Below are 12,164 nucleotides of genomic sequence, written 5' to 3' on the forward strand. Positions count from 1 at the left end.
TACTTATTACTAATAATAACTATATACACATATATATAAATATTATTATATATATATATATATATATATATATATATATATATAGATCTTTTAGGGCTCGCTCAAATTTCGATTATTAGTTTTTATATGATATTCGCTAATTATCTATGAATATTCCTGTCGAGTTCAATTCAAAAGAAACATTGTCGTGTGTTCATACATTGCTTCACACAGATACACTTTTACTTTATCGCAATATATATAAAATTCTGGAAATATATCAATAGCACGAAAAATTTGCTTCGGTATTTAGTACATATGAGAAGACTCAGAACACGACATTACATGGAATTACAAAAAAATGTGATACTAACCATCATCCGAGCCATCGCCGGGAACGCTTCGCTGCTGCTGCGACGGTGATGGGGAGGACTGCGAAAAATTATGAACTTCGTGCAAAGAGTCCAAACTTCCGTATCGAACTGGTGGTAAACAAATCGACGGCTCCAACGATGGCTGTAACACCAACAAATTTGTATAAGTAAGTAAGCTCTATCAGTCGAAAATAAAACACATCAATAGATTTTATTCGCACTGCTTGAAATCAAATATTTTTGCACTTAAAACGAGAGAAAGCAAATTCCAAGTGCAAAAGTGCAAGCAAACAGATCTTTTGTCAAGTGGCGCAAGTCAATTTCTATTTCTTGAAAGTTTATTTGTGTTGATTTTGATATAATCACAGTATAAAAAACAATTGACATAAAAAACAAATAATAAACTCACACCTTTACTATGCCATGATCGTTCAAACAAAAATCGTAATTAACTTACATCTTTATCTGTCTTAAATTTCTTAATGACGCCGTTGTTCATCTTTTCCCCTAATATGCTAGTTAGTTGATTGCTAGCTTGGGTTTTTTTATGTATCGTGGGATGTTGTTGCACGGCTATAGATAGCGGTGGTCTCGTTATAGATCGTGACCTGCCATATTTTTCGGGCAGATCTATTAATGATTTATCGGCAAGCCTTTCGTTTAGACCGGAGAGACGTTCCGATAACAGACTTGGCGACACCGTAGTGTCGACTATATTATCGAGCAGATCGTCATTTTCCATCTCTCGTTTCGCCAATTGCCACTCTATCTCAATTCTTCGTTTCTCTTCCTCCCTTTTCTCAGCTTCGAGCTTCTGTCGATGCTGATCTCTCTGCAGCATTGCTTTCGTTTCCTCCTCGAATCGTCGTACTCTCTCCTGAGTGGTCGCGCTTAAACCGGCGTACGTTAAAATCGTTACTTCGTCATTACTTTGCTTCGTCTGGTTAGACGCGTTGCTGGACACGGTGGAGCTCGTTTCTGCTGAACTTAGACCAGTATCAATCGACAATCTCGTAGAATCTACAGACGGAGGTGCGGATTGAATCGCGTATTTGGCACGATTCAATGAAGACGTTTTGTGTGACAAATCACTGTTCGCGTCAACCGACAGAGAACGATCCGTAGAATGATTCGATTGATTCTTGCTTTCGTGCATCTGCACGATTTCGCTGACGGAACACTGTCGCTCATTTAAGGCCATACTCTGTCGAATCGTCGGCAAATTTTCCGATTCTTGCTTCGACTTGGTCTAATTTATTAAATATTAAATTAATATGTCGAGAGAGAGATGTATATATATAGACAAAAAAGTTATAATTATAACATAATATAATAAATATAATGTAATATAATATTTATTATAATATATTATATTATATTATATTATAATCATAATTATAATCATAAATGATTAGTACCAACCTTATCATGTTCACTGTTGTCGATTTCATCCTGATTCTTTCGTCTTCTTTGTATCTTTTTATTAGCTGCGGATATAATTGAAGATACGATGTCTCTAGCGGATGCCATATCGCGCATGCCTGTTTGATTAATAAAAAAAAGATAAATACATTGCTTTTATAGATAAAATGTATAGCATGCTCTAACTATTATTTTTTAAAAGTGCTAACAGTGTTAGTAATAAAATAAAAAAGAAACAAGAAACACAAAATTTATATTTAAGATAAATATATCGAAGATAAGAAAAATGACTGAATATAAAATAATACGTAAGAAAGTAGATATGATGTAACACGTAAAAAATAATATATATAATGACCTTCGATTTTCTGAATGTTGTTTAATAGAAGACTATGATTGGATACTGGTTCAACTTCACAATTATCGGTTGGAAGACTTAAATTTACGCTCAATCTGCTTAAATCGTCCAGATCATCCTCCAAAAAGAACCAATCGACCTGAAATACATTAAATCGAAACACATCGATATTATATACTAATACTTAAGAAAACGGCGTTTTTTTTATTTAATGAAGACTTACATTATTCAGTAGACTCTCGACTATTCTACATTGATGCGACATATCGGTGACCATAGTAACCATATTGTCTCTTGAACCACTTGCTCGCACTAATGTTGGTCCGAAAACAATGGCCAAATTCTTCGCTTCCATTTTGTTGATCTCGCTATGCTCTACTATCTTCTTTAAATGCTGCATTAAAAATTTCAGCGTCTCAAAGTGAGGTTCTGGAAGATCTCGTAATAATTTTCGTATCGTGGTCATTCTTCTCTGTGGATCTTCTATCTTATCGGCATCGATGAACATGGGATACAATTCTGCTGTGAGCAAGGAATCGGGAAGTTGTCGGAAAAATGACTTCAGTAAAGACGATATTACATTAACGTCGCTCCACCTCGGATCCTGTGGAAGAAATTAAGTCAAATCTCAAAAAATTTCAGGAAAAATATTCACGCCTATCTCGCGGAAGCATTGTCAGATAGAATACCTGAAGATTAATGTTCTCGAAACCTCTGTTGACACTGTCCGTAAGTTGAGCAATCGCAGCAGTATTTCCTGGCACTCTGTAGATGCCCACAACCTCAAGTCCTCTCGCCTCGACAATGCTCGTGCACATCTCGACAATTAGCGGCACGTACTCGGAGAACGAGGATGGCGGACAGAGTTCGAGAGGTACTTTGAAGGTGGCCCCTTCTGGTGGTAATTGCGCCGTAGGTGAGGATGGCGCGCCACCAGCTTGACCGTGCATTCTCCTGAATTGTTTCGCCATTCTTCCCTTCCAAGTTTTCGACTTAGGCGATGGTAAAGGTTCCACTATCTGATTACTTGGCTTGCGCGTCTTATTCACCGGCGATTGACCCGTCGGCGATCGATTCCTAAATGATGTTAGTTTCTTGATGCCTTTGTGGCTCGGCAGAGGACTCAATCTTTGGATGTTACTCGGAGGAATGCCGCTATTCGGAGTTGTGGGAGTGGGAGTTTGCGGAACGGCTTGCTGCTTCGACGTGCAAGATACAGCGTCCTGTAAATGAATATGTTTTTATGCAACAAGGAGCCTTGGATACTTCGGAGTTGTTCAAATAAAAATAGCACAAGACTTTTAATAATGGCTACGTATCTTCATTTATTCTTTTTTTATTGTGTATAATTTAAATGATTTTGAAAAACAATATCCTATAATTAATACTCACCGATGATTTTTCTGCAGCAGCGTGAGAATGAAGTGATCTTAACCAAAGGGCCATGGATGCTGCATCCTCGGTTTGTAAAAGCACCTCTGCCGTAGGATTTGCCACTCGCAACACGTGTTTCCGTTTCGTATAGTCTTCAGCGACGTCAACTACAGAACATCTAACGTCGACACTTTGTCCATTTGTTTCGCTGTCGGTGCTCAACGAAGGACTCTATAACGAAGCGTAAAATATTATGCTTTTTTTTTATTGGATGATCACTGATCGATATGTAAACAATAATGTTTAAATGTTATTCACCTGACTATGACGATCCTTATAGAAATATATTATAGGACCACGGAGAACACCCCAAACTTGCTTCCAGGAACGATCAGTAGATCGCTAAAATTATTAAATATAGTTAAAAAATAAATATAGTCAATGCATTCTAACGCATTTAAATAAAATTCATTTGTTGAACTTGTAATCTCACTTTGCCATCGAGCACTGTGAATTTAACATGAAGTGTTCCCTCTCGTTCCACTGGTTCAATATCCTTTACAGTTTCGTCGCAGCTGTTTGAAGTACTATGCGCCACAGTAATGCTATTACTGGAAAAGAAATAAAACCGTTGTTTGTAAATGTGTATATTGTTACTTTCTGTTTAACTGTAGAGTGATACAGTTGTCCATCTTCGATTTCAAAAATAATAGGAGAAATTTTACCATAATATTATGATAAAATTACACAACTACATATCTTTCTATACTCTCATCTTTTTCTAAATTGAAAACGATACTGAAAACAGTGGTCACATCGATCTTTAGCTTATTAATGTTCATTCCGTTAGTAACAATCAGCCAAATCAATATCTGAAAGGACATATCCATCTATAGTGTCAGGAAATCTAGAACGAACACAACATATGATTTTAATATCAGACCCATGAACAGAAATGTGTCGCATTTTATGCATCTATGTTCCTTATCACAGTAGGAATAATAAACAAGAAAGGATATCTTATCTAACGCTCGAGCAATTAACGAGTACGAATTGCGAGGCCGTGATATATTCGGTATGTATCTCTATTGAGAAATTATCAGTTCTTTTGATTCATTATGCTTTCCTCTTTATTTTATTTTTGATTTTGAGCTATTTAATTTTTTATTCTCATTTCATCTGACTTGAATTTATTTTTTTGTAAACATTATTTTTTAAAATTGTTTTTTTTTTCATTTAAATTTGTTGGTAACATAGTAGATGAAATTTTTCATTTCTTTCGAGAAACTTCCCATTTTTTATTTTATTCTATTTTTTATTATGTAAATAATCTTTTTAATAGTTTCTAGATTTCTTAACTTTGTGATATAAAAAACAGTATAATGAACGGCCGTGTCTTTTTTTCGAAATGTCGCTAAAAAATGATACACAAAATATGATACAACTCTCATGCTTTATCGGTATTGCTACGCGATTATTCGTTACTCGTCACCATTTACAAGCAGGTAAATAGCGCAAACGTATATATACAGAAACGACGAGTGGATCGAGAGTGAGAGAGCGAAGGTAAATGTACATTAGCTTAGAGGAGGAGACGCGGAGATAGATAATACAATTTTTTTTTTCCGTGCTTCGCAAACGGAATCTTTCGCCCTCACCGATGATGAGAGTTTCGATGTAAGGACGCGGCCTGCGTCATATCCTCAAAGATGCGTCGCAGGGGCGTTATGTCGCTTGGAAATAACGGCGGTCGCCATCGTCTATGCGCACTGGAAACATGGACACGAACAGGTGCACAGCTTCGAGACATACTTACAGTTAACACCTTTGAGGTGATAACGAAATTGCCAACGTTGCTCATTTTATTGCATCTTGTGCGAGCAAAACTTATGAGAAGCATGCGAGGAGAAATGTATTATCGACAATATCTTTGTGCGTTTGAGAAAACACAGATCGGTGAAATCAGCACGAATTATAAAAGATCATTTACCTTCTGTGAATGTGAACGGGTTCAGAATCGCTGAGCTCCAAATCACTATCGACATGCATTCGTTCGCCCCACGTCGCTTTCAGATATGACACCCGTCTGGTAGCACGATCCTCGTCACCTATTAAATTACCGATTATATTGATTTTAATATCATTTTCTTTTTGTTTCATGAAATTGTAATTTTCTTTCTTTTAATTACTTTAATTAATTACGTTTTGAAATGTTGAAACACAAATAAAATATCTATGTAAATCTCCATAATTGTCAGTGTGTAAATTATATATTTATAGCGATAAAACTTGACAAAACAATTAGAATGTACTTACCAAACAAAGTTGAAAGTAAAATGTATTTAGAGAGAAAGAATATTAGGCATGGGAAAAAGTTCGTGACATTTTTCCCGTTAGATAGCATTAAAAAAACATTACGAACTTTTTCCCACCTAATAAAAAGTTAGGATTCAAATTTAGAATCGAAACGTCTGCATAAATTTATATTTTACTTTTAACTTCGTTTGATACATGCTAATTGCTTGCAAATTGTATTTTATTACTTGTGAACGTATAATTTACGCACTAGCAACCGCAAAAGTATATAAGCATTTTATTGGATTTATTTTTGAAACTAATTATTATTTTATTTTATTTTTATTTTAACATTTAGATTTATAGCTATACAGGTGGCACTCATTGATAAAGGTTTTAAATAATTTGATCAATAAATAAATCATTGTCAATTGTTTAAAGAAGACACCACTTAAAATTATAATTGTATAATTATAATTCAATACATATTTAAAAACAATCACTTTTTTCTGCACGGATATCAAGCTGAATTATAACAATATTGTCAAGTGGCGTCTGCTTTAAATAACTGATTTATTACGTGTGAGAGAGAAGTTTCTGGTATAAGCGCGAGCGCGATTATAATTTCGATAAAACGCGTTCTCGTCGCGCTTAACGCATGCGTCGCAATAATTGCACGTAATGTTAAAAATATCTTCATCGTTTAAACTCACTGATCTGTGCATTCTTCTGTCGCCTAAGTACCGCGGCATTATTGGTCGAGCCGTTGGGCGAAGAACCATTGACTGGCACTGAAAGAGAAATCAATGGGACGATTATTAACGCTTTGTGCTCGACCTTTATATAACACGGACATGTGTGAGTGTACGATATATATCTGTAAAGACAAGTGGTAGCGGCCGAAGGGACTAACCGATTTGCAGTTTGGCCGACTGCAAGTAATTGTCCTGGTTGCGGTAGACTTTACTGTTGTCCTCGATGCTACCTTTCTCCTCGGCGGTCTGCCACGTATGCCTGGCGTTGCTTCGTATCGTTGGACCATTCGAAGCTTCCCAAGACTCCGCGCTGTTGCTGCGTGCTCTCAAACGCACTGATTCTGTCTCCATAGTAGGCACATCTACTCGATTAAACAACGACGAGATTATTATAGGGCATTATGGAGTATTATTATATTTTTAATATAAACGATTGCGATCAACATCTATCGCTTTGTTAATAACCAACGGAAGTGGAGTATATATATATAGCGTGTGTGCTGTTGTTGTCACTATGTAAAAGCGCCAGCGGATACGTCGTTGCTATTTTGAATAACCGACATATCGTAAGAAGCACGACAACAAAAACGTTGCAAGGGGGCAGTTAATGTCTCCTTTGTGTATAATGTTATATCGACAAATTCCATGGCTTTATCCGGTTACTTCCGCTTGAAAACAATCTCGGACAAATCGCGCGCGTCTCTATCAGACACGCGGTTCTAAACGATGAATTATTAAAATTGCGAAAATTATTAAAATTTTATCTATCGCACTAAAGTAAGAATAAAAATATCTACTTTTATTTTAGTTAGAGCGTGAGAAGCGGGTAAAGTGCATTATTATATCATCTACCATATTGATGATTATAATATGATCACAATATAGTATGAGTTATTACTAACGCCACATCGCGATCGCATTCACACTGAATGCAAACGAATCACTGACAACACAAGAGTAGCACAAGACAATGCAAACAGTATTCGACACAGCTTCTTAATTTTATCTACCTTTACTCTCTTTATAGTCCGTTGGTGGCTTGCAATGGATATGCTTGCTGCCTATAGGAATTATTCTGTTGCCTGTCAATACTGCACCTAAACGATGATACTTGTTTACTGAGCATTGATCTGAGTATTACTAGTTTGATCTAATTCTAATTGTGAGATTCATAGCAATTACTATCAAAGCACCGATCGATAAGAATCTACAATGAATTATTAGACTAGGTGCAAAAGGTTTGTCGCTTTTTCACGTTCCGCGACAAATAAAGTTAATAATCGGAGTTTTTATTTATTGTGAATTGAAAAGTATCTCCTCAAATGAAAAAATAAATACATTAAAAATAGTAGCGAGATAACTTTGCTTCAATTTTGTTCTAATATCAACTTTATTTGATAAATGTAACGACAATCAGTTTGCATCAACTCAATAATGGAAAAGATTACATTGATGCTTACCAGTGTCAAGAGACTTTGTTTCCCTGGTCGGGAGCCTTCTCGAGTCCTGATTTTCGGCTTTAGATTCGAACTCTCGTTTTCGCACAGCCACATTCGGTACACTTCTCTTGTTCGACAATCTGGATAACTCACTCTTATAGAGATTCGTTCGATCGCCCGTGGGTTCGTCCTCGTCGCTCAGCAAACGACCGGACTCAAACTGTTTGGCGCGTCTCGAGACGATCTGTAGGCCCTGCGGCGGTACCGGAAACCTGACGTCAGTGTTGACTTTCTTATCCGGTCCCGGGGAAGATGGTAGCGATGAGGAACCGTTTCGCGTCTCTTGCGACGTCTGTTGCTGATTCGTACTAATATTCTCGTGTATTCTTGACAGTATGCTTACGAAACTACCTTTGTTTGCGCTTCGGTATTGTTGTTCTTTTGCGAGCTCATTGTCATAGAGAAGTGATGACGAGTAACAGTGATCTCCGGCATTAACTTGATTGTTCTCAAATTGCTGATCATTCTGCGATTTTGAATACTCAGAGTTAGAGTCTACATCCTTTATCCTCTGCACACTCTGATTCGACGGTTTGTTCACTAGACTTGTGATAGTCTTGGTAACGACGTTTCTCTCTTGAGATCTTCTCGTAGGGGATTGCTGTCTCTGCTGTTGCTCATTCTGTCCGGGCGGCCAAATCTGTCTCTGCAACTTTTGTGGCCTCGCGTAGAATTCCCTCTGAATCACTGAAGCTTGATTGAAATTTGGCAGTAGCGACGTCGCCGAGTCGAGAGACCAACCAATGGGATGACTCGGTCGCCGCAGAAATTCTGCCTTCTGCTCGAAGCTCTTACGAAGTCTGTTCATGATGACGGAATCATCGGAACACTCGTTGCCAGTCAGAGTCGAATTGGAATCGTAGGGAGACATACTTTCCTTGCTAGCGGCCGGCGATGAGTCTCGTCTCGATTCGATGCTCAATCTACTGGATTCGCTTGATCTCAACGCGTCGATGCTGCCATAACTCGCCGTCTCGGAATCGAGAGTGTTACCGCTGCCTTCGCTGGCCCGTCGCGTTACCATTCGCTTAATCGGCCGGTAGATCGGTACCTGCGGCTCTGCCTGCGATACCGGATAACGTAGCAAAGACGGCTGGTAATAATGCTGCTCGCTGACACGCACATGCTCGTAAATCGGATCGTTGATTCTGTCATAGAGTTGTTCGTTGCTTGGCCGCGAGTATACTGATTCGGGTCGCGTTCTGTCGTACAGATCATACTTGGAATCCAAGGACAATCGGCCGCTCGGTTGCATGTTATCCTCGTGCAGCAATTGCAGCTTCCTTCCAGAAACTCGAGAATCCTCCGAAAGATCGTATAACGCGCTTGCTTCTGGTATACCTCTTCGCTGCTGCAATGCGCTCGCGATCTGAGATTCAATCGGAACTTGAGATATCGTTGATGACGGTATCCTGCACATTGCTTCCTCGAGATGATTTGGACTCTCGGACGATGGTAGAGTACAAACCCAAGACTGTCGTGTTCTCGGAGATCCGCCCGGGATCATATTGCTCATTGATCTACGTTGTTTCTGCGACAGTCTTTCCGGAGAACGTAACCGCGGTCGTTGATTCGTCTCGGGATTATGCGCTGTATCGCCAAAGTACTAGAAAATTTAGAAAAATATCTCTTATTCGTATTATAATTGTTTATTCTATTGTACAAGGAAAGAATTTTGTTGAAGTATTTAAAAAGTTAGATAAAAATATTCATCTGAAAATAATTCTGTTGAACCATCAAAATAATTATATAGGATGCACAAATTGATTGCTAGAAAGTCAAAACATTCCTCTCATTATGTTTGAGTTTTTTATATAATTAATTTGATTTCCAAAGTTAGTTTTAGATCTGTACTTACCTAAACCTTTAGATAAATTTTTAGCAAAATCGCTGTTCCCGTATAATCGTATAAAAACATAAGCGCAGAGAAAATATTATCGCAAAAATATTATATTATAAATCGCGTTGGAAATTAAGAAAAATTAATAAATCAATACGGCGGCATCGCGTACTTAATAAAATATGAGTGTCGGAAATAAAGTAAAAAATAAGTGGTATTTTGCGAAAGGTTGCTACTCATGCGAATGCAAAAAAAAATCTCACGTACTCGTTGCAAAATATCGTCCTCTTTGGAGACCACGAGGAGGCGCAGCCACGGTCCCGCTTGTTGAATGCGTTGTACCACGCTGGCGTACTGCTCGCCTCGAGTAGGCGTTCCGTCGACGGAGACGACGCGGTCACCAGTGCGCAATCCGGCCTCGGCCGCCGGTGAATTTGCTCGCACCTGTTTCACGAAGATTGTGTCCATAGGCTCGTCAACCTTGGTCCGCTCGTGTCCCGGCAGCATCTGCAATGAGTGAGGGATTCCTTTTCATTCTCACTCGATTTCAAGAACCCATTACTTGCTTCTTCGATCGATGACACTCACGTAACAGGACTCGGGCGGATAGACGATGAAATGTCGCAGCGTAAATCCATATCCATTCTCGCTACGTCGAAGCAGGAGGGTTCGAGGACCACGAGGTGGCGAGTTCTCCTTCTGAATGGATCTAGGAGATGTTGGATCTCCTGAACCAGGGCCCGAATTCGGCGCTGGTGGTGGTGGAGACGAGTGCCCTACCTATATACAATTAATTGATGAATCTTAGACGAAACAATCACTCGGTGATTGTTGTTAACGGTAATCCTTGGAAGAAGCAATTACTTACAATTAGTTATGTTAGAAATTTTATTAAGTGCCGATGAAGAATGTATTAACACTTCGCTCGCATACACCTTTCGCGACTTTTATGTAGCATACAGGTGTAAATTTGCACGCAGCTTTGGCGGTTTATAATTCTGTTTACAATAAAGCTAAAGTGATATTTTTTTTCGATTTAAAGAAAAAAGGAATAATTTCGTCTCGGTTATGTAAATGTCGAAAAACTTTATTTTAATTAAAAATCCACAGCATAAGTTGTCCCAATCCATAGTTAAATTGAAATACACTCTGCGTTGAAAAAAAATGACATGTTTTTTAATGGTCGCCATTTTTTTGTAATTATCAAAATTAAAAAATTCATATTGCATTTTGAAGAGGAAAGATTGAATACAAATCTTTCGGTTTCTTTTCAAATTTTTTAACGATCTATTTTTCATCCAGTGTTGAAAATGGATAATTTTTTAGGGAAATAAAAATGTATATAATGTGAAAATTCTGTAGAAAATATTTGTTATCTTTATTAAACAATAAATTTTTTGATAAAAAAAAAAGAAACAAGTATGATATACTTGTGACTTCTGTCAGAATAGCAATCCATGCAGACAAGGGCGTGATGATCAGAGCACATACGTTTCTTACATTTAGGGTACTTCATTCTTGTTCGCAATGTCGCTTGACCGAGCTGTCACTAGCTTTGCTCGTGTATTTTCCTTAATTACAGAATTAAATTCCGTCGGAGGCATTTCCATATTAAGAATTTTCGCAATATTCTTGCGCAATCCTGTTCACACCTTCACGTTGGCCAAACGCTGCAGCTGGTTAGCCTTCGTTTAGTTATACCAGAAATATTAATTGTTGATTAAAAGTACATTAAAAATACAACTGATATATTAGATATTCTTAAAAGTGTAAAAATTAAAATGATTAATAAATGCAATGTCCAAAATTCCATTGAAAAAATTGAACATTTGTTATAACTTTTTCCCTTCCATGATAAAAATTATATAATTATATTTGTATTTTATTCTCCATCTGATATACTTTATTTTCAATGTTAGATGTTTTTTTCCTTTAAATTCAAACCACTTGACTATATTTAATTATCTCGCTCACTGTTAATGATAAGCACATTTGAGCAAGACGAGTAAGAATATATATCTACCTATCGCAAAAATATACATCTCGCATGAAATTTCCAACGCAAACATGAGTGTTAATAGCTATCATCGCTTGAACAGCTAAAACATCGCACAGTTGTCAAACATTAAAAGCCAGATTAGGTTCGAATTACCGAAATAGAATTCCAAATTCGCACGCAAACTGTATATTTACGAAACATCGATCAAGTCCTTTCTCTCTCTCTCTCTCTCTCTCTCTCTCTCTACTCTCTCTCTCTACTCTCTCTCT

At 37.5% G+C, this 12,164-nt stretch overlaps 1 protein-coding gene across 1 annotated transcript in view; it reads right to left on the reverse strand.

Moving 5' to 3' along the window:
• LOC105620079 (rho GTPase-activating protein 21) overlaps positions 1-12,164 on the reverse strand; it is a 35,810-nt gene that overhangs the window by 7,292 nt on the left and 16,354 nt on the right. The window contains exons 2-18 of the mRNA XM_012201588.1: positions 10,485-10,676; positions 10,164-10,403; positions 8,018-9,662; positions 7,568-7,654; positions 6,716-6,919; positions 6,516-6,593; positions 5,498-5,615; positions 5,166-5,276; positions 4,001-4,118; positions 3,826-3,909; positions 3,526-3,738; positions 2,823-3,356; positions 2,357-2,737; positions 2,134-2,272; positions 1,776-1,894; positions 811-1,602; positions 354-495 (exon numbers count right to left, since the gene is read on the reverse strand). Of these exons, the coding sequence (XP_012056978.1) occupies positions 354-495; positions 811-1,602; positions 1,776-1,894; positions 2,134-2,272; positions 2,357-2,737; positions 2,823-3,356; positions 3,526-3,738; positions 3,826-3,909; positions 4,001-4,118; positions 5,166-5,276; positions 5,498-5,615; positions 6,516-6,593; positions 6,716-6,919; positions 7,568-7,654; positions 8,018-9,662; positions 10,164-10,403; positions 10,485-10,676 (5,197 nt within the window). The remainder of the gene's footprint in view (positions 1-353; positions 496-810; positions 1,603-1,775; positions 1,895-2,133; positions 2,273-2,356; positions 2,738-2,822; positions 3,357-3,525; positions 3,739-3,825; positions 3,910-4,000; positions 4,119-5,165; positions 5,277-5,497; positions 5,616-6,515; positions 6,594-6,715; positions 6,920-7,567; positions 7,655-8,017; positions 9,663-10,163; positions 10,404-10,484; positions 10,677-12,164) is intronic.

This window comes from Atta cephalotes (assembly GCF_000143395.1).
Source record: "Atta cephalotes unplaced genomic scaffold scaffold00024, whole genome shotgun sequence".
Lineage (NCBI taxonomy): Eukaryota > Metazoa > Arthropoda > Insecta > Hymenoptera > Formicidae > Atta > Atta cephalotes.